At 31.2% G+C, this 23,612-nt stretch overlaps 1 protein-coding gene across 3 annotated transcripts; it reads right to left on the bottom strand.

Annotated features, from left to right (window-relative positions):
- Positions 1 to 2,410: 2,410 nt before the first annotated feature.
- On the bottom strand, positions 2,411 to 5,504 carry LOC114416782. 3 transcript variants are annotated; one of them, XM_028381790.1, is made up of 4 exons: positions 4,434 to 5,504; positions 3,491 to 3,634; positions 3,221 to 3,364; positions 2,411 to 2,859 (listed from the first exon to the last, which is right to left on the bottom strand). In XM_028381790.1, the coding sequence occupies exons 1-3, from the start codon at positions 5,310 to 5,312 to the stop codon at positions 3,257 to 3,259; spliced, it is 1,131 nt and encodes a 376-aa protein (XP_028237591.1). In that variant the 5' UTR covers positions 5,313 to 5,504; the 3' UTR covers positions 2,411 to 2,859; positions 3,221 to 3,256. The 3 variants fall into 3 exon arrangements, with proteins under 3 accessions (XP_028237591.1, XP_028237592.1, XP_028237593.1); XM_028381791.1 differs by having other exon boundaries at positions 2,411 to 2,807; positions 4,434 to 5,503; XM_028381792.1 differs by having other exon boundaries at positions 3,221 to 3,358; positions 4,434 to 5,502.
- Positions 5,505 to 23,612: the final 18,108 nt, after the last annotated feature.

Raw genomic sequence — 23,612 nt, 5'->3', positions numbered from 1 at the left:
AATTCTCAAAACATGTACACACCACAGCCGTTGCTTCTTTCTTTCAGAGAAGGCACGTGTAAATTACACAAATCTATTTACAGAGCTTACAAAAAGAACACTGTAATCCAAATTTAAATTCGAATTCAGCTACAATGAAATTCAATTTGAAATCCATTGCTTTGAGCATCTCCAACTGTAGATTTTTGCAAGTTCATCACACGATGATCTCACCTTTTTATGGATCGACGATTGAAGTGAGAAGGTTCGTTCGCCACGCTGGCGAACCACTCGTCACAACAAACGTGTTCATCAGGAATACAAAATTTAAAATTCAAGTTGATAATAGTGTCCTTTTTATTTTTCTTCAATTTTAATTTATCGTTATGTATTTTTCTCAAATTTTAAATTATTGTGAACCCCAAACTAATGTAATGTTTTATTAGGGAGAAATAAATTATGCTTCAAGAATATATATATTTTTTATATATTTATTATTTGAAAATTAAAAATACAAATGAATTATTATTGTAAAGTAAAAAATAAAATTAGAAACATATGAAACCCAATTGAAGTTCGTAAGATCATTGTTGGAATAAAAACTTTATAAAATTCTTAAAAGATGTGGCACATGGGATGCACAAAAAATTACTCAAGAACCTTGAAACAAAATCATTGGAGATGCTCTTATTAATATCTCACCTTTCACAGAACCCTTGCATAGGCATCAGTATATCTGACCGAGCCTTTCACGTATTAATCTCTCATAGGAGAGATGCATTGCAAGTTGCAATTCTTCCCCTGCTCATTACCACTTTCGTTATGTTTATGTTGACCGTGCCCCAGCCCATGTTCCTCATTGACGATTCCGTAGTTCGCAAGTTTTTTTATCACCGGAGATAACCCTCCCCTATTTGCGTAAGTGTGCTTTGCTTTGTAGAAAAGTTGTTTACTGCCACAGTCCTGCTCTGCACCAATGCAACATTGTGATCTGGGTCATTTGTCCTTTTCGCTTGTTTTGGGCCAAAAAGTGTGTTTGCAACCTGACCACTAATATGGGTTTGTAAATGCATCAATTCAAAAAGTAATGCTATTTAAAGTGCTTATTCCAGTTTAAGTTAAAATTTACAAAGTCATTAAAATGTAGGCCTAGATGAGATGACACTTCTCAAAAAAAGATAAGATGACACGTGTTCTTTTTTCCATTCCAGAAATGACCTAATCCCGATTTTACCTTTTTCAGATAACAATTTGAATTGAGTTTTGATAGTGTTTTTAATTTTGTTACCCTGGTTGTGACCTCTATTTCTTTATATCTATTGATACTGATTTACTCGGACAAGTGAAATAGTAATAAATATTTGGCTTAATTATAAATGTTACTATTCAATTTCTATTATTTTACAAATCTTAGATATAAGATTTGTTTTTTAAATTTTACTATTCAAATTTTTAATTTTTACTTACACATTTTATCCGTGCTAGTACAAGATGGATTATTTTGACTTTTTATGTCAATGATAAGTATAATCAATCTAGATATATGACTTTTTACATTATTTTGTTACTAATATGATGATAAAATACACAAAAATAAAGAAACTGGATGATAAATTTATAAAATGTTGAAAATTAGATGATAAAATTCGTGTAAAAAAAACTTGAGTAATAAAATTCATGAAATTACAAAGGTAAATTATAAAATTCATGAAAATAAAACTTGAGTAGTAAAATTCGCAAAATAATGAAAATTTGATAGTAAAAATTACCATTAAGCCTAAACATTTTATATAAATAACTATTATATTTCTTCAAATTTGCAGTATTGTAAAAAATTTATTGATTCATTCATAGATAAATAGTTTATTTTACTCTTTAATATAAGATTGGAATGAATCAACATAATAGAATTTCACAGTTGAGGTTGATCAAATAGTTGTGGGCTTGTAGCTTTTTGGATGTTCACTTCTAGAACATGAATTGTTGGTTGTAAAACGTGTTCCTAAATAAGTCTCAGGATCACCTACAAGATTTGCTTCTTGTTAATGTGCGGGATTTCTGGTCGTCAACTCCTGGTTGTACCACTATCTTAACAACAATAATTTTCGTCATTTTTTTGGCATATACTGCGAGTAACAGTGTAATTTTTGCCAATATATTAAAAGAAAAAGAGAGGAGTTGTGTGTCAGTAATTTGAGTCGATGACAAAAGAACAGATAGTTTAGAATGAACTTCTAAAATGATTCCATGATTCAAGTCCACAATATCCTGTACTAACAAAGCAAGGAAATAAAACATATTTTCCTCAAAAACATAGCTAATTGGATTTCTTTATTTAGAGTGGATTAAAATTTATAAGCATTTACAACCATTCTGATCATTTTTTTCTAAAATTAACCAACATCTGATTGTGTGTATTGAGAGGAAACCATGATAGCCAAGATGAGACTTTTGCATACAAAACATAATTTTGCACGAGACATGTTCAAATGTACACTACATTGTCTTGTGAATGACTATAAGTTGGCAAAATTTGCCACAAATTTACAGAATTATCAACTAAGGGAAACTAGTGAATCACAAACTAAGTTATGTACTTACCTAAAGTCAGAATGGTTTTCCATTATTGTGGTGAAACAAATGGACCTCCATAGAAACTATATTACATTCACTGTTCACTTCGCCTGATTTTCATGAAGAACATTTGAATTATCAATATGGCATTTAAAGTACCATAAAGTCAGAATGGCTCTCCATTTTTGTGGTCAGGCAAAAAGATCTCCCCAGAAACTATAGTAAGTGAACACTGGTCACTTTTCCTGATTTTCCTAAAGAACAATTGAATTATCAATGTCATCAACATGTTTATTAGGCTTCACCCAGCAAAAGCAACACAACCCAGTCAGCATATATTTAAAGCAGTTACCGTTTCAAACCAAAATATACAGGACTTACGGATATCTCATGTATGATACATACATTAGAATCATCAATTGTAAGGAACCCAAATTAGAAAATAAGACAAAAGAAAAGAAAGATTTTACTATTTCTTGGTTGCAATAGAATGCATCTTCTCTATCATTCTCCTACCATTTATTTAGCTCTCAAATCCCCTCTCACCAACTAACTACAAAATGTCTTAACTTCTTAACTCATAACAGCAACGGTTTATTTTCCAGCATTTCTGTTTTCCTTTTTTTTTTTTCCAGAAAGGTAAAAGATGATATTATAAACAGTTAACCTTGTTAATACTCTGATCATCTCCTTGCGCATGCTCCTAAACTGGTTCATCACCAAGCCCCAAAGACACAACTTCATCACCTGATTTGTGGGCACCATTTTCTCCATGATCTTCACCATCTTTTCCATCATGCTCACCCTGCATCTTGTGAAAAATTTGGAGCTTCAATTATTTCAGTACACTAGCTTACTGACAACTTTTAGACTTAGCCAGAGGAAGACATTGGGCTTTGCTTGGATAGATGGTCTTATACGGCAGATTTTTACTAACCTTATTCATACTTTGATCAACCCTTTGTGCTGGCACCTCAGCTGCAACATCACCATGTTCCAAAGACAAGACTTTATCATCTGATTCGTGGGAATCATCTTTTCTATCATTGTCATCAGCAGCATTATTCTCCTTAGGCTCACCCTGCAATGTTGCAAAGTCCACACCAAACCAACTCATTTACTATTTTAAAAAAAAATCACGAATTTGAATTCTCTCATGTTAGTAAGCATCGCGTGCTACAAGATAAGAACTCACAGATGGAAAATTAATGTCAAGTCCTGATATAATTGTTTCCTTTTGTCTCGCATTAGGAGAAAGCTAACAAGAGGGAGGATCCCAATCCAAACAAACCATACATAAAAGAACGAAACTTAAATGTAGTTCTTCGAGTCTTACTGCTCAAATTAGAAGTTTCACCTCAATAATCCATGTAACAAAGGTTTGCATTAAATATCAACATAAGTGATCAAAATAAAACTCTTAATAGAGAACAGCAACAAAAACACCTTAAAAACTACATCTAAGCTTTGTCCTAAATAAAAAACACCCCAAGCTCTCCTTAAAATCTAGACTAAATCTCTAATCAGAGAACATCATCAAAAACACCTTAAAAATTGCATCTAAGTTTTATCCCAACTAAAAACAGCCCAAATCCACGTCAAAATCTTGACCAAAACTCTAACCAAAACACCTTAAAAACCACGTCTAAGTTTTGTCCTAAATGAAAACACCCTAAATTCACCTCAAAATCTTGACTAAAACACTTATTGGAGAACATCATAAAAAAACACCTTAAAAACTGAATAAAAGTTGGTCCTAAATAAAAACACTCAAATTTAAACTCAAAATCTTGACTAGAACATCATCAAAAACACCTTATGAAACACATCCAAGACTCATACTAAATTAAAACACCCCAAATTCATGACTAAACCATTACCTCTGCCTCCACCGGCGTCATCATCTCCATCCCAAGAGGCGTCCCCTTCATCACGATGGCCGGAAACCGATCAGAATCCCAACCCAAAACCTTGCACAGGGCCATCCCAAACCCTCTGTGCACCCTTTTCTTCATGGTCCTCAAAATCGACATCGAATGCTGAAGAAGTCCAACACAATCCTTAAACCTCTTCCCAGAATTCTTCTTCCCAATGGCACCACAAACCAAGCAGCAAAACAATCCATTCTCATAACACCTCTGGTAGTACCCTCTCAGTTCATGATCCTCTAAGAAGAGCACCAGAAAGAACTCCTCAATCTCCTCGCATTCACTCTCATCATCATCATCATCATCATCATCATCATCATCATCATCACCATCATCATAGTTATTAGAAAGAAACTCCTTCAAAGCCTTGCACGCTTTGTGCTGAGCCTGCATTGCCACCAGCCTCTCCTTCTCTTCTGGAGCCACCTCGGGAGGAGGAGAGGCCGAACCGGGCTTGGGCTTGGGCTTGGGCTGGGCCCAACCGGTGGTTGGGCTTGGCTCAGGCCGAACCGGACACGGCCATTCTGGGCCCGGGTCGGGTTGTGAAACATTCTTTTCGGGGGTATTTCTTTTATGCTTCTTTTTCTTCTTGAAGGAGGTGGTGGTGGTGGTGGGGATTGCTGGAGGGAGTGATCTGGTGCGGGCGGGTGCAGGTTGCTGTTGATGAGGACGCGCGTGCCACGTGTGTTGGGGGATGTAGGGTTGCGAAGGTGAGGGAAATGGACGGTGGGTGATGGGGTTTTGTGGCGGTGGGCGTGGAGGGCCTTGGTGCCAGAGATAGTGAAGGTAAATCACTTCGTCTCTTAGCCTCTTTTCATCGTAGGGATCCATCGTGGTTTCTTGGTGTGATGATGGTGTTTTGGTTAATGTGGTTGGTTTTGGCACAAACTCAGAACTTTTCAGTTGTGATTTCAGAAGAAACGATTATCGCACGAGGGATTCTTTTCCAAGTACTATGTTCCGGGTTTAGTCATTTGCCTTTGAAGTTTTAGTTTTTCGACAGAGTTAAACTCGGAACTTTTCAGTTGTGATTTCGGGGAAATAATATTTTCCTGTGATGTTTTCTAACAAATTTCCTTAAAAAACTTTCTCCTAGGTGAAAATCTTAACAATTCTAAGTTTAATTTTTCTTTTATTATAATAAAAATATTATATTAATCTTATTAATACGCTAAAAAATTAAAATAATTAGTAAAAATATTATATAATTCTTTAATTTCTAAAAAATTTATCAAAATATTTTTAATGATCAATAAAACAAATTTTATTTACTCTCAAAGAAACATGATTTTCAAGATTTATGATTCTTGGACATGAAAAATATTTACTTCTACCAAACATCCATAACTTTTATTTTAGAAAAAACTCATGGAGATGGTGGTAAAGGTTGAAGTATTACTACTTCCTTCATCTCAAAATATTGATGTTTCACACAAAACAAGAAAGTAAATATTTCAATAAAATTAATATTTATTAAAGAATAGTTTTATTAAAATATCATTGTCCTCTCCGACAATTCACCGCTTTTTTTCATTTTTGTCCATGCAATTTTTTTCCATTTTAATTCTTATAAGATATGTTTGTTTTATTTTTCGTTCTTAAAATATTTTAGATAATACTTTGAACAATAAAATAGTACTTTGAATAGCAAAAAGAATTAACTAAAGCACTTTAAGAACGAAAAACAAAAGAATCACATTTTGCAATGACTTAAATGGAGAAAAAAAATTGCAAGGATGAAAAATAAAAAAGATTAAATTGCAAAGATAAAAAATGTATTTAATCTCTCTTATTTTTAGTAAATGTATTATTAACCAAGCGGGTCTAGCTCAATCGATTAAACGGTATGTCAATGTTGTAAGCCCCCTAATACCAATGGTCAATTCCTGCGAATAAAAAGAAATATATGTATTATTAAGTCTTCAAGACAACATTAGTTATTATAAGGCAAAATTAGAATAGATGTTTGAATATCTTAATGAAAGATGAGAACATCGATTAATTTAAATTTTTTTTCAAAGGCTAAAACTATAGTCATTTTGAAACAAAGGGAGTAATTTATTAACATAGGGTAACCTAACTTTATCATGAAAAATTGGAAATTATGGAAATTGTATTTTAATTTTGACCAGAAAATAATTGGTTTAATTATCAATTTGGTATTTTTACCTATTTGGAATGTTCAATTAGGTGCTCCTATTTTTAAAAGTTTTTATTTTTTTTAAATGCTTCAATATGTCCTTTGTGTTTTTCGAAATTTGTACCTTAATATTGTCAATCTCAATTGGATGAAAAAAGGATCTCATTGAGAAATTTTAAAAAATAAGATCTACATTGAGACATTTTTATAAGAGACTTGATGGGAACTTTCAAAAATAGAAGGACTTAATTGAACATTCTAATTCTAAAAAAAATAAAAGGCTTAAATACATTTTTATTCCTGTAATTTAGCATTTTTTTCATTTTTGTCCTTGTAATTTTTTTTTTCATTTTAGTTCTTGTAAAACATGTTTATTTTGTTTTTTTTCCTTAAAGTATAGATAACACTTTTTTCACTATTTAAAACATTTTTTTACTGCTCAAAACATAATATTATTTCATTAACAACACATGAAAACAAACTTTTAAGAAACAAATATTAAGTTCTTTAGATTTGTACTACTAACTAGTATACAAACCCAGTAATGCATGGGTACTTATGATCTTTTAATTTCTTCAAAATAATTAACATTATTTATAAAAACATCATAATGGGATACCATAACTAAATACAATATTTACAATTTATATCATATTTTTTAATGTTAACACTTATATAACTAACTTTATCTTAGGATTATGCTTGACAAAACTAGTTGAATAGGTAGCTAGAAACTAAAAACCTAGCTCATAGCTGACAATGAAAATCTATTTTATTGAATGATAAGTGATTGGTAAAATTATATATTAAAGTAGCTCAAAAATATAAAATTACATAAATGGATGTAAATTTTTTCCTTGAATAGAAAATTAAAAAGGAAATATAATAATAGTTCAAGGACAAAAAGAAAATAAATATAGAAAATTTAGAAGTTAGAAGTTAGTATTTTAAAAAATACTACTTCAAATAGCGTCTAAAAAAATGTTAAAAGCTACTAGACAAAATTTGTTTATCAAACAATTAAATAAACTTTTTAAGTAATAAAAAAGTTAAATACTAATTAAAATGTTTTGTCAAACACATTCTAATGAGATGTTAAATATTAATATTATATAAGTATAGAATAGCACTTAAAAATAACATGATTAATTAATAAATAAATTTCATTCAAATAAAGTTAAAAATTAAACATGCAAAATAAAAAATGTGTTTATTATATTTTACTAAACACTTCTTTATACATCATATTTTTAATAATTGAAACTGGATTATTATCTTCATCACATATTAATACTTTTGATCCCCACTTATATTTAACACACGAGAGACTACAACATAAAGTTGTTAATGGGAAAACACGGATCTTGGCAAAAAAATCTCCCACTTTCTATAAACTTTGATCTTGATTTTTATTTATTGTCATCGTAAAACAAGCAATAAGAGAAAATTGCTTCCTTTGAAACTTGAATGGAGTCAATCAATTTGCTTAAAGGAAGTGGTGCAAGGGCATATAACCTTCGTGGTGGCTCAAATTCATTTGTTTAATGAACATTTTTTGTTGGAATGCTATAGGCTTAGCTAATGATGACGTTAGGTGGGTGTTGCATGATCTTTGTGCATCACGTTAGCCATCTTTGGCTTTTGGACCAGGCTCGGTCTCAATCTTTTTGAATTTAATTCTGTTTGTAAATATTTCTTTTATAATTTAAAATTTATAAAATATATTATTTATATTAGTTTTGTGTTTATAAAATAAAATATTTGTTGCATTCTGTTTTGATTTTTTAAAGTAACAAGATTCTTTTTTTGTTAAACTTAGTGGTTAGTTTCAATTATTTGATTTGTTGAAATTTTTTTTAAGATATTACAAGTGGGATTGTGTCTATAAACATCTCTCTCTAAGTCAAAAGACACAAGTAGAAAAAATATTTTTTTGAGAGAAGCCTTTAGAATGCTTGGGATCGTTTCGCTGCACGCACACCGTCACTATGGATAGTTGGATAGCTTTACGCGCTCCAACCCATATTATTCAAAATTTTCTCCCCCGAAATTATTTTCCTTTGTGCTTATTGGATATTACATTGCATTGTTAATCTATGTTATGTCATATTTTAAAGTTACTTAAAATTTAGTTTAAGGCTAAATCTTCTTCTCATTTATTCCTTTTATTTTACTTAGTCTTGGAGAGAAAAATCTACTTATTATGCTCCATTAAAAATATTTTTATTATATTATTTCATTTCTTTAAAGTTTAAATTAGTGGGAGATTGTTGAAAAATATTTTCTTATAATTTAAAATTTAAAATTAAAATATATTTTCTTTATCAATTATGTTTTGTACATATAAAATGCTTTTAGAATTAGTTTCTTTGAAAAACTAAAATCATTCTACTACTTTTATTTCTATATTTTAGGAAGCTATCTTTTATTTTGTCAATTTCCTTTGTGAACGTTACAAGTCTTTATTGTTTGACTTTTATTTTCTATTTTTTGAGGTTATTGTTGCAAGTATTTTGACTGGTTTCTAGCTCCTTGCTAAAAATAAATAAACAGGTAAAAATATAGCACACAAAGTAATAAAATAAACATAACTGAAACAATAGATATTTTACATATCTCTTTACTAAATTGTATTATTATTTAAAATATGTTTTAGGAGTATGACATATGTGTTAGGAGAAGGTCAAATGAAGCTAGAGTTATCTTCAAGAAATTTTCTTCTTTTAGATGGAGTCTATCACATTTATGATATTAGGAAAAATTTAATAAGTACATCTTTGTTAGTCCAACAAGGGTACAAGGTTGTTTTTGAGTCCAATAAAGCTGTTATTACTAGACAATGTGTTTTTATTGGTAAAAGTTACATTTGTGATGGTTTGTTTAAGTCAAATCTTATGCCTCTTTCTATTAATAAAATATCTAGCATTTCTTCTTTTGTTGCAAATGTTGAATGTTCTAATATGTGGCATGCTAGGCTTGAACATGTGAATTTGAATTCTATCAAAAGAATGATGCATCTTAATCTTATTTTTAAAGCTTATATTGATTTAAAACAAAAATGCGAAAAATGTATTCAAGCAAAACAACCTAGTACTACATGTATTGAAAGAGAAACTAACTTGTTTTAATTGGTTCATAATGATGTATGTGATAGTAATGATGTGTAAACACATGGTGATAAGAGATACTTTATTACTTTCATTGATGATTTCTCCAAATATTGCTATGTGTATTTAGTTAATCACAAAAATGAGTTGTTTGATAAGTTAAAAGTATATAAAATAGAAGGAGAAAATCAATTAGAAAGAAAAATTAAAATTTCACGTTCTGATAGAGGTGGGGAATACATATTTTTAGACATGAGTAATTTATGTGAAATGCATGATATTATTCATGAAGTGACATCTCTGTATGCTCCTCAATCTAATGGTATCGCGGAAAGAAAGAACCGTACCTTGTTTGATATGGTAAATGTTATGCTTGTAAGTCCTGATTTGCCAAAAAATATGTGAGGTGAAGCTTTATATTCGGCATGCCATATTCTTAATAGGGAAACTTATAAAATTTTGAAAAAAAACCCTTATGAGCTAAGGAGAAAAAGAGAACCAAATTTGAAATATCTTAAAGTGTGAGGGTGGTTGGTTTCTTACCGATCTCCCTCCTGGTTGTAAAGGTATAGGTTATAAGTGAGTTTTCCGAAAGAAATTAAGAACTGGTGAATCTATAAAAAAAATGTAAGGCAATACTTGTTGTGATTGGTTGTAAGCAAATAGAAGGTGTAGACTTCTTTGATACATATTCTCATGTTTCTAAAGTTACTACTATTAGAGTTTTAATTGCACTTGCTTATGTTTTTAATTTGGAAATTCATTAAATGGATGTAAAAACTATTTTTTTAAATGATGAATTAGAAGAAGAAATTTATATGAGCCAACCTAAAGCCTTTGTAGAACTCGGTAAAGAAAAGAAAGTTTGCAAACTTGTTAAATCTTTATATGGTTTGATCAAGTTGTTCTTTCATATGGTTTTCAAATCAATAATAGTGATAAATGGTGTATGTGAAACAATTTGATGATATTGGACGTATCATTTTATGTTTGTAATTGGATGATGTGTTGATATTTGGTAGTAATGTGCATTTCTTAAATGATGTGAAAATTTTCTTTTCTAATAATTTTGATATGAAGGACCTTGGTCCTATAGATGTGATTTTGAGTATTAAGCTTATAAAGAAAAATGATTGCATAATTTTAACCAAATCACATTATGTTGAAAAGCTATTGAAGACGTTTAATTATTTTAATGTGAAACCTATTTCTACTCCTTATGACTCATCCATTAAGTTAAAGAAAATTTTGAGTAAATAAATTTCTTCTCATAAATATTCTCAAATTATTAGTTCTTTATTGCATTTGACAAACTTCTCTAGATCTGACATTGCATATGAGGTTGGTAGATTAGGAAGGTATACTAATAATCTGAATCATTCTCATTGGACTGCATTAGAAAGGGTTTTTAGATACTTAAAAGGAACCATTGATTATGACATTCATTACACATGTTTTCTTGTTGTTATTGAGGGATTTAGTTATACAAATTGGATTTCTAATTCTGATGAAACAAAATCGACAAGTGATTATGTCTTTACTTTAGCTAGTGGTGTAGTATCATGAAAATCTTATAAATAAATTATTATTTCACGTTCTACCATGGAAGCAAAAATTATTGCTTTAGATATTGCTACTAGTGAGGTTGAGTTTCTTAAAATTTGTTTTGTGATTTGCCATTCTTGAATAAGCATATACCTCCATGAATGGAGTTCAGTAGGTAATAACGAAATTGTTTGTTGACTAAAGTATACCAAAATAATTTTATATCTTTATTTTACCTGGTGGTGTTGTATCATAAAAATCTTCTAAACAAACTATTATTTCATGTTTTATCGTGGAAGCGAAAATTATTGTTTTAGATACTGCTACTAGTGAGGCTGAGTTTCTTAAATTTTGTTATGTGATTTACCATTGTTGAATAAGCTTATATACCTCTTGTGAATGAAGTTCAACGGGTAACAATGAAATTATTTGTTGACTAAAGTACACCAAAATAATTTTTGTGAAGTTGTCCTGCTTTTCATTCCTATGAAGATGTGTATTATAAATTGTGACAATATTAAGGTTGAGGTATTTATATATGTGTATTTTTTTGGTATAAAAAAATACCTCTTAATAAATCCGATGACAATTATTGTAGGGGTGGGGGTCACAAACTACTCTTTGAGGATTCACCTAGTGAGTGTGATGGTGGGGCCGCCACTGTAAGATGTGGGTTAATTTCTAAGTGACACTTACGAAACAAGATACATGTGCAAGGCTGTGTAACGCGCAACCACTAATTAGAGACTAAATGAACACCAATATTGTAAGGGTTATGTACTAAAGTCTAGTTAAAGAATGTGTAATTCAAGATAATTAAGTCTCTATATTTTTCTCGGGTGGAAATTCATAAACATTAGGTATAAGGCTCACACCCCCGAAAGGTTATATTGAAATGCAATATCACATGCCACATCTTTTATGTTTCTATACAAATTGTGTTTTCTAAAATATTTTAAAATTTTAAATTATGTAGGGGAATGTTAGTAAATATTTATTTTATAATTTAAAATTTATAAAATATATTACTTACATTAGTTTTGTTTTTATAAAATAAAATATTTTTATTCTGTTTTGATTTTTTAATCTAACAAGATTTTTTTGTTAAGCTTAGTGGTTATTTCCAACTATATTTGGTTTGTTGAGATTTTTTTTCTCCTCCACATCGCACATTGGGAGTAACATCCAAAAGGTGCTATAAGTAGAAAAACAATTTGCATTTTTCTCTAAATTTTTTCTCTTCCTTTTCTTATAAATTATTTTTTTAGAGCAAGAACATTGGTATTTAAAAGGTTGAAGGATCCTCTCGCTACACACGATCAAAACCAACGATTATCGTATCTTGAGAGAAGAGAACAATTAGATTTTCTTGTCAGTGCAATTAGGGCGTTTTCCCTCATTGCACTCAAGATAGTGTTTGCGTGCTTCAACCTAGGCTATTTAAAATTTCTCCCTTAAAATTGTTTTCCTTTGTGTTTATTGTATGTTATATTACATTGTTAATCTATGTTCTGTCATATTCTAAAGTTACTTTGCTACTATTGTTTTTATTATTTAATTAAAGGCTTTACATCTTGTTGAAGTTAATTCTAGACAGAATTTAGCGCCTAACCTTTGGTGCATTTGTGATGCTTCTCTTTCTCCAATTGTTATTTCATCTACTAATCAGAGTGTCATTTTTTAGTTGTGTAATTCAATAATCACAATTTTTTTTGTTGCCATTGTGTATGCTCCACCAAGAATTTTCTCCATTCAACACCACCACCACCTCACCCTCCATGAAAACATAACCAAAACAACCCTTATTAGAATCTCTACTCTAAAACCCATAAAGATTTGACTAAAGTAAGGAAAGGTGAAAACAAGAAATTTTGTTATTACCGATGAACAAAATCCGTTGGTAATTGCTAAAATCCGTTGATAATTAGGTTTTATCAACGGATTTTCGACGGACAAAATTTCATCAATAATATTTTCATAGGTTACTGACAAATTTTTACCGACATAATTATTGATAAATTTGGCTATAAAAATAATCACCCAACTTTTTTGTATAAAATTACTGGCAGATTTTTTCTTGGAAAATTACCTATGAATTTTCTGCAGAAAATTACCAAAGGATTTTTCCTTGAAAAATTACCTACAAATTGCAAAGTGAGAAATTTTCAAAAAATTTGTCCATGCAAAATTACGAATATAATTTTGTTTAGTAACAAATATTTATTATGTTTGTAACTTAATTATAAATTTAATAGTTTATTTATATATAAAAAATAACAATATAATTAAATTCAATTTAAGAAATGCCTTCTTAAAATCAAAATATAAATGAAATTAATGAAGTGATTTTAATAATTTATAAGATTCAATAAAGTGCCTCCTCAAAAGCCTTCTTGACAACATTTGATGTGCAGTGAGCAAAGTATAATTTGCTATTGGCACCCTATTTTGTTAAAGGGCTACCATTCTTGTTAAATTGAATGTCACTCACAAGGACTTTCTTAAATATAAGAAAAAATTATTCACGCTAACTAACAAAATTAGTTAATTATTTTTAATTACTCTAATTTCAATTAAATTTTTTTCTTATTTTACCTTTTATTGGAACTTGGTATCACGAATAAAAAAAAGTCATTAGAATTAAAATCTCAATTAAATGAAGGATACTTTAGAGATAATATCATTAAATGAGATAAAATTACCTGAAAATTTATCATATTTGAGAACAAAAAATGTGTTTCTTTCTTATATTTAAGATGGGAGTACCACGTTACAAGAATTGAACATATAATTGCACAATATATTATGGTATAGCAAAAAAGGAAATACTTTACAAGGCATCAAAACTCAACATAAAAACATTTGGAAACTCAATCCAACTACAACATGAAACAGTATGTCAACCCCTCTTTGGGTGTAAGTGGGGAGGAAGAATTCTTCAGGCAACTATGGAAATTAAAGACCCCATCTAAGGTAAAAGGATTTGTCTTGAAGTTATGCTATAATAGGCACTGGCGGATGCATGTTATCTGGTGTGAAGGCAATTGCTCCCATTAGATTATTTTATTTGTTAATGTATATAAAAAAAAATTGTCCCCATAAAAAATTATATATTATTCCCATTGGATTTTTTTTAACATAAAGTCCAAACAAATATAAGACATTCAATACAAAAACTACCCCTCACTCCCTCTGACCCTCCCAATTCTTAAAACGGCCAAACACCATCGTTTCTCACCCTAAATTACTTTGTCACACACTTACATTTTTTTTATTCATTTTCCCTAAATCTAATTAGATATAATTCCTAAACTTATTCAATTATTCATATTCACAGAATCACGGTGGTCTCACTCACATACGTATGTGCTGTGTGCATTGGTAGCATTGGGGTCTTTGCAAAGTTGCGGTAAGACTTTGATAAAAAAAAAAGATAGTCTTTTACTCTTTTCAAATTTTTAATACAAGTTATTGATGATGCTTAACATAGTGTAGGGGGTTTTATTTGTAAGCAATAGGGAGATTAGCTTTATTCTATTCTTTTTTTAACCTTAATTAGCTTTTTTTTTTGTGTAGTGTGCTAAAAATGAAGAAATTTTCAAAAAGAGATTCCAACACACCATTAGAGTCATCTATGAAAAAAAGATTCTTAGAAGTTGATTTGGAGGAAAATCTTCTTGTTGATTCAGGAGAAAGGAAACAAATATCATGTTAACATCCTCATGATCGGGATAACATCCGAAGAACTTATTTGTAAAAAGGACCTTGTCAACCAAGAGAGCATAATTTTTCAAAACGACAATTTGGGACTCTATTTCAAAATCCTAATTGGTTTTTGGAATTTAACAATTGGTTGAAATATAGTGTATCAAAAGATATTACATTTTGTTTGTATTGTTATCTTATGAGACTCGACATTGGAGATCAACAAATTAATTTTTGGAATTTAGATTATTTACATTTCAAAACTTTAGATTTTTTTATCTTGATATTATATATTGTGTAATACCTTATAATATTTTACTTTCGAAACCTAGCTCTCTTGCTTCCTTTTTCAACTTATTTTCAATCACATTTCTTTCCTCCGTATATTTCCATATCTCAATGTGTATATTGATCACTCTAAAATTTGAAACTGCAACGAATCTTTGAAAAATATCTACTAAGTCATTTATAATGTACTTCATTTTTTTTTATTAGAGATGAACATATACACTAAATATATTAATTAATTTGAGTACTCAATATAAAATTTATAGTTGATAAACTAGAGGTAGGTATACTAGACACCATTGCATGATAAACCTTAATGTAAAGGACAATATGAGCCAAAGCAGATATTGACCAAGTTTGGAATTACCTATATCATAAGCAGATATTAAGATCATGATTAAGTAAAACTAGGTTCAAGTAGTAGAAGAGCACCTATATATATTATGAAAGGGAGAAGGCAGAGGTTCATATACACTATAACATTGCTTGTAGCATTTTTATGTAGTAGAAGAGTACCTTGACACGTTGAAATCCAATTAGAAGAGAGATTAAGTAAAAGGAAATTATCATATATGCCTCTCAACCACAGTTTATAGCAATATAGAAGCAAAGGTTGTAAGAACATATTCCACAGAAATAAAAAAACTTAACACCAAAATGAAAGGGAGAAACTGCTCTTCGTGATTGCAGACCAAGTACTATATACAACAGTTTGAAGGCCAATACAAATGGTCTCGTGTCAACAAAATGGCCAAAACAGAAAAAGTCACCCAACAGATGACAATTAAAAAACAAGATGCAATTGAACAGTAGCCAAATAATGTGTCATGTATCTTTTTACTTTTCTACTTTGGAGTGTAAATTCAATCGCGGTTAAACAACAGTGACAGGAAACAAAAAGCACTATATCACTATAGTTTTATAGTAGCTAAACTTTTTTTATTTTTAATTAGTGAAAGTTTTGAATTGTTATTTAGTTAGGTTACACCCTAATACCCTATAACTAACTAAAAATGCTTTGTACATTTAGTGACCACCAAGCTAATAGCAACACACCATCAAAAGACTAAATTGAACCATAAGTCCATAACTAGTGCACTGCCAGTGACACGACAACAACTTCACAAATTCTACCATCACATATTAACAGTATTAGATAAAAAATCAAACGGATAAAATATAGAATACTAGAATACTGCATAGTCTTTTCCAAATTATGTGTGTGAAATGTTCACTTAGTAAAAGAAGAAGAAATAACTCGTTATGAAAGCAATTAAAAGCTAAAAAAATGACAATCAAATCAGTTTTAATTGAGGCACCATTGCAAAAACAGCATCTCTAAGAACATCGTTAAATTACAAACTCTATTATAAATCAGATTATAGAGATAATATTGAATTGAGAAAGCAGAGAATCATAATCGAAACAATTAACAAATAACATATTATTATCGAAGCAAACTCGAAGTATCGTTATGGTGTCACTGCGCAGAAATTTCCTTCGTGAAAAGCAAAACTGAGAAAAAAAAATTGAGGAGGTTGTGGTGTTGCAGCTTCAAATTCAATATAGTGAATAAATAATTAAAATGTTATAAGCAGTATTTTAAATGAAAGGTTAATTAGACTATAAAGATAATATTTAATTGAGAAAACAGAGAATCATAATAAAAACAATTATCGAAGCAAACTCAAAGTACCGTTATGGAGTGAATCTCCTTTATGAAACACACATAATGTCACTGTGCATAAATTTCTCGAATTGAAGCACAACGAGCACGACGAAGCTTCTCACCTCATTTTTACTTCAGAAGAAAAGAAGGGATTAGAAAAAAAAAAAAAACCCTAGAAAACTAGGAACAGGCAAAGATGAAAAGAGAGATTGATAGGGCTTATCGATGAAATTGGATATTAAAAGGGTGACAAAGAGAGAGGGAACACAATGGAATAAGCGAAGCGAAAGAAGAGAAGAGAGTAAGCGTAAGTTGGGGGCTTGCGTGAATCCCTTCTTCAGAAATGAATTTTACGTTTGCTTGAATCGCTTCTCAGCTCAAAGTGAGAATGGGGGAATTTCTTAGGGAAACCAGGAACTCGTGTATTCTATATTTTAAGTAGACGGGTGAAAATGTCTTGCAATTAAAAATTAAAAAATGCTCTCCCTCTTCTCCTCTCCCTCGTCCTTTTTCGTCCTTCTTCTCGTGCTGTCAAGAGCCCGCCTTTGGTGTCGTCATTTGCTCTTTGCCGCCAATCCTCACCACCGCCGTCTGTCATTGTGGTCATGAGTGTTTGTCACTTTATTTTTGTTTGTTTTAGGATTACTACAATTCTATCGTCAAGATTGGGAATGCTTATAATACATACCGAATGATAATCCATATTTATTATAAGGATTGAAAATTCGTGTAATTCATGTAAATTGTTGTATAATTTATATAAATTATTAATTCGTAGGATTATTTTTTTTATAATTTATTAAATAATAATTGAATTTTTTTATTATTTAAAAATAATTAATATTTTTGTTGTATATTTTTAATGTTTTTTTATTTAATTAATTATATTTTTTTTGAAGTTGATTTTTAATAAATAATTTATTCAATAAGTAAATGATTTAAGAATTTTTTTATTTAAAAATGAACGTATAACTATTATTGTTATTTATTTATTTTTAAAATATAAGTAATTTAATTATATTTGCCATTTAAAATATTTTTTCTATAAATTTGTTAAATATCATAAATTCTAAATTTTTATTAGTATATATTTCTCAATTTACTCTAATAAGAAAATTTAAATTTGTTTTTATTGATATAGTTGTATATATATTATTACACTAATAGTATTAAATATTTATATAAATAGTGTTTGGAAGTATAAAATTAAAATTTCTTCATTTGCTTATAAATATTTAAAAGTATTCAAATACTAATTTGTAAAAAATAATGACATAGTCATTTATAAGAAATAAAAAATAAAATTGTACTTAGATTTTGGTCATTAATTTAAGTTTACTATAATTAGTGATGTGAAGTCTATAAATTTTAGAAAAGAATTTCTATATTCATTTATGAATATATAAAAGTATTAAAAAAGTTATTTAAAAAATAATAAAATATTTATTCATGAATTATTAAATAGTAATTGATTCAAGTATTATTTGAATGATGACATTAATTGTTATTACTGTTTAAATGTGTAGATTATGATTAGAACTAGAGGATTGCGTCAAGCTTTAAGCTGAGTTGTAGGAAGAGCCTTAGGGACACACGTTAATGGTGATGCGGATGAACACCTTCAGCGTCGAAGGCCGACAACATTTGAACATAGATAACTGGCAACTGCACCTGTTGTTGAGGATGTTGAGCATGTGGATCATGTAGCTGATGAGGTTCATGAGCAGCCTCAGGAGGTAGTTACTGGTGATGTATGTGCTGATGCCCAGGATTTTCCAGGCGGGCTCCATGATACATTAGTTTTCACGAATTATGTTCATCATGTGACAACCACAGTTTGGGTAGGAAAGATACTTATTTCTTGAATTATATGATATTTTCATAACTATTTTTCATTTAACTTGAAGTGATTAATATTTTTTTCAGGAGTGTCCTGAGTTGAAGTTGTCCTCTCATGGAAGGGAGGTACAAAAAATTGCAAGGCCTGCACCAAAGATTGAAGGTATAGTGGTTGCCATAGGACTTTGACTGCATGTTCCTTGGACATTGGTGACATGGGACTTGTATCTGCTTTTGCCGAGAGGTGGCACAAGGAAACTAGTAGTTTCCATCTTTTGGTAGGAGAAATCAATATCACCCTCGATGATGTGGCATCGTTGCTACATCTGCCCATTACATGCACCTTTCATACCTTTGATGCTCTTTGTTAGTTGTCTTATACGACTAACTTTTGTATAGAAAATATTTTCTAAAACTTGTATAGTTCCCCAATTTATAATTATTTTGTAAGAATTTGTATATAAATCTTGTTTTGTTTGAATAACTGTCTTTAAAGTATCTCCCATGTAATTTAATGATAAAATTTGCATAATTTAAGGTCAAAAGAGACTAAAATCTTGAAGTGCTAAAAGGAGCAGTCGTGCTCAGCGGACCCTGTGGGCTCAGAGCGCATCCACCGCTAAGCGCAGCTTTAGCGCGCTTAGCGTGACAAGGGAATCTGAAAGAGCACAAGAATCAAGGCCGCGCGCTAAGTGCGAGATCAGCTTGCTAAGCGAGACGTTTCTCTCTTGCCAGGCTCAGCGCATGACTGGCGCCAAGCCCAAATCCACTTACTCGCGCTAAGCTCGAGGGTGGTGCTAAGCGCGACGTTGCGATTTTAGAGCCTATTTGAGCCTGAATTGTCAGAATTAGGGTAACGAATTTTGGAGACCATAACTGCATACTTTTGCACATAATTCGAGATAGTGCTCTAGAGGCAACAGAGAGGCAGCAGCTAAGCAAGGAAGCTAGGGTTCATCACTTTGAGAGATTAGAGAGTGTTTGAGTGATTGTGAGGTGCCAAGAAGAGGAGGAGAGATCCTCCTTCTTGTGTAAGTAACAATTACTCTGTACTTTCTGTCTCATTTGCATTAGGGTTCCTTGTATGGCTGGTTAAACACCCTAGTTGGGGATTTCTAAGGAACAGTTGATGTAATTATCTTTAATATCTAATTAATTGTGTTTTGTGTGTTCAATGCTTCTTTCAATGCTTAATTATTGCATGTTCTTGGTCTGATCACCCATTTGTGTGTACTGTTAGGTGACTTTAGCATTGGGAAATGTACTGTTGCCTTAGAACTTGATAGAAGCAGGACTAAATAACTACATTACCAGGGATGGACTGTGGGGTTTTGGTTTTCTGAATATGCTGTGATGATAATGCTGTTTAAGTTAAGCCTAGTCTTACAAGAGGGATCTACTGACGAAGCTTAGGTTAAATTAGTCTAAACTTATGAGGGATCGAGGTTTAGTACTTTAGGCTACAACATAGAACACAAGAGTATGATTAATTAGAGAAATATCCTTATATGCATAAACTCATTTGTTAGAAAGACCTAATGCTTTTTACCTATTGCTGTCAACTTTTACTTACTTGCATTTACTATTTTTACCATAGAATTAGTTTATTTCTGTTTTTAACCATCAATTATCAATGCTTGTTCCAACAATGCTTTACTTCTTAATAAAACTCTATCTAATAAGCAAGTTCCCAAAGTTCGATACTCAGTGCACTTTCTGGTATTTCATTTCCCTTGAATATATTTGTTAAAAGTTGGAGAAAAAGGAACCATATGGGAAAATGAACACTCTTCATGTAGACCAAGTCGTGAACTTGTTAGTTGAGTTGCTTGAAGTCAGTACACAAGAAGCAAAAGATGAGACATTTCAATGTCATGGGGCATATGTTCGGATAGCCTAACTGCGAGACATTTATCATATAATACGTGACATAAGACAATGGACCGTAGCAACTTGAGCATATTTGTTGCATCAATAGGTTGCACATTGTTTGCTAACAAGTGTAATGCCTTGAAATTTCGATAACTGAAAATATATGTTTGATGTTTTTCTTGTGTTATTTGATTACTTGATTAATTTGGATGAGTTAAGGTATTATGTGAATTAGCCATGTGTGATTTGCTTGATGTGGATGTTGAGTTATGTGGAATTTTATTGACTTAGGTTGAAATTATGAGATTTCAAGTTTTACCTAAACCTGTTCCACTAAAACCGTGATCTTGGATTCATTAACTGTTGGATCGCCTTCAAATTTGAATTATAGGCTTGCAACCCAAGTCGGCATGTCTTAATCGTTGGGATTTTCAAAATAATATCTGGAGTATGACATGTTATATTTTCACCGAAGAAGTAAAATTTGTTGGAGCATAATTCGCCTAGGCGAGCAAAATTTCGCTTAGGCGAGTCTTGCAGGCTACAAATACATCAAGCAGCGTAGAACAACCATTTTACCTCCATCTTCTTCCCCTAAACCCTCCCCCAACACCTCCAACCTCCTCCTACACCACCATTGATCACTAGTGACTGCCACAAGCCACATTTGCTTACCGTCGAACCACCGCAAGGAGATGAACAATTTAATGGGAACGGAATCTTCCAAACTCAACTCGAGGGTTTGGTAGAGAATGGAGCCTCCAATCCTCCCTTTGTGGTTTTTTCGAGGTAACCGTTATTTCTAAACCTTCTCCTAGTTAGTTTGAGCCTATCTTTGCATCTCTTGTGACTTAGGTACCATTATGGATGTTTTTACACTTCCTTTGAAAAACCCTTGAAAATGAGACATTGTAAAAGTTGCCTTTTTTATAAAATAGACTTTGTTTATGTAACATTTGTTGAACCCTGGTCACAGTGGCGTGATTGGAATTTCAAAATGACGTCTCTTTGATATGGATCTCAAAACACCCCTTTAGCCCCTTTTTAAATTGAATGGGTATTTGACCCCAAAAAATGATATTAACCTTGTCTTTGAAATCTATACTAAATTATCTTTGATATGGTATATAAAGGTCTAAGTTTAGACGAACGAACGTGAACCTAAGAGATCTTAGAACAACGCCGCAAGGAACTAATGAAGAAATATAGATAGGTCAAGGAAGTTTACAGCTTTTGATACCATAGTTGGGGTCGGGGAACCAAATTATGGGGATGTATGTTTGTCCCTGTGCATGCTGGTTTTCAAGAAAAATTATGTTTTTAACTAATGGGATGTGGTATACTTGTTATTGATATGCATGCTGGTTTTCAAGAAAGACTGAGTTTTTAACTAATGAGATGTGATATATTTGTTATTGATGATTGAAATTGTCAATGATGTTGTTGTTGTATTGATTGGAATTTTTGGGAAAAGTCTTAATTACAGAGGAGACTCTGCCCAAAATTTTACATTTGTTCTTCTATTTACTTCTTTATTAAATTTTAAATGGGCATAAGAGTTTGTTTTGAATACCATAGTTCTCCTCTTTAATTTAGAATTTTCCTTAAAACATCAGTCTCATGATATTATGGATTCTTGTTATATGAGGTTTATGTTGCCTGAAGACCTAGGGAATGTGAATCCCATGCATGAATTTATATTATATATGTGGAATGTGATTGCTTATGATGTTGATGATGATGTTGAGATGAGATGATATTGATGTTGATAATGATATTGAGATGAAATGGTGTTGATGTTGATGATGTCATTGTGATGATCTATGTTATGTATGTACATGGGGGGTGCAGTGACCATGTTAGATATCCCTAGATGGGGAAATAAAGTATTTAAAGAGTTTTAAGCATCCTTGAGGAAGAAGGGGATGACTTAGAATCTTTAACTATCCATGGTCAGTGCATTGATGATGTGTTTCATACTTCATATTGCATGGAAATAGTATAAACTTTGTTAGTAAGTACTCGTAGTTTTTTCATGAGGAAAAATACTTGTACTTGGGGACATGTCACTCGGTTTGGAACTTCCTTGAGACTCATGTTGATCACCGGGGGGGGGGGGGGGGGAGTTGCTTGTGCATGACAGGGTGACCTCGGCACTTGCTGCCTAGTTTCCCTAATTGAGAGTGTCATATGGACGCTTAGGCTATTTCCTGATAAATGGTACCACATTGCATTTTAGAGTTGAGTCAGGTATATGCATCATTCTGAACATAATTGATTTAAATTGTGGAAAATTTGATGACTAGTCTGTTAAGTGTGCGTTGAACCGATGAGTTATTGAGAATGATTGTGGTTATTGTTATTGTTTTCTTGTTAATCATTGTCATTTGGTGTTTGTTGATGTTTTATAATAAACCCACCCTTGCAATTTTTGTACCGTGTGATTGGTGCCTGTGATGATCTCGAACTTTTGTCCGTGGGAGCATCTGAGTAGCATTAGGTGACTTGGAGGGAAGTTTTTTGTTGGAGCCGTCAAACCGACATGATAACGTTGGAAATTATTTTGGGGGAGAGTTGTGTTTTGTTATCAACTCTTCCTTAGTTGGTTCCTTGACTCTTTTTGATTGGGCATGTAAGTCCCAAGTTTAAATATATGTAAAAACTGAATTATGTTCTGACATTTGAATGATGTATAATGGTTTAATATGAGTGTGTGTGTGCGTGTGTATGTATTTATTCATGTATTTGAGCATTGTTTGATGAATTTATATCGCCAAACAAGAAGCTACTCGTAGGGAGCAGCTGCTGACGTGCCATCATTTTCTTCTATTTTCTAAACCTTTTTTGCACCATTTTAATTACTGATTGGTCTTAATTGTCAATTAATTAGACAGTTTTATTATTTGGGCCCATTTAGCTAATTTGATGTTTTAAATCTAATTTCAGGAATTAATGAAACATTGGGC

Source organism: Glycine soja, chromosome 6 (genome assembly GCF_004193775.1).
Source record: "Glycine soja cultivar W05 chromosome 6, ASM419377v2, whole genome shotgun sequence".
In the NCBI taxonomy this organism is placed as follows: domain Eukaryota; kingdom Viridiplantae; phylum Streptophyta; class Magnoliopsida; order Fabales; family Fabaceae; genus Glycine; species Glycine soja.
The sequence above is the reverse complement of the archived record's forward strand: the minus strand, read 5'-3'. Positions and strand labels throughout refer to the sequence as shown.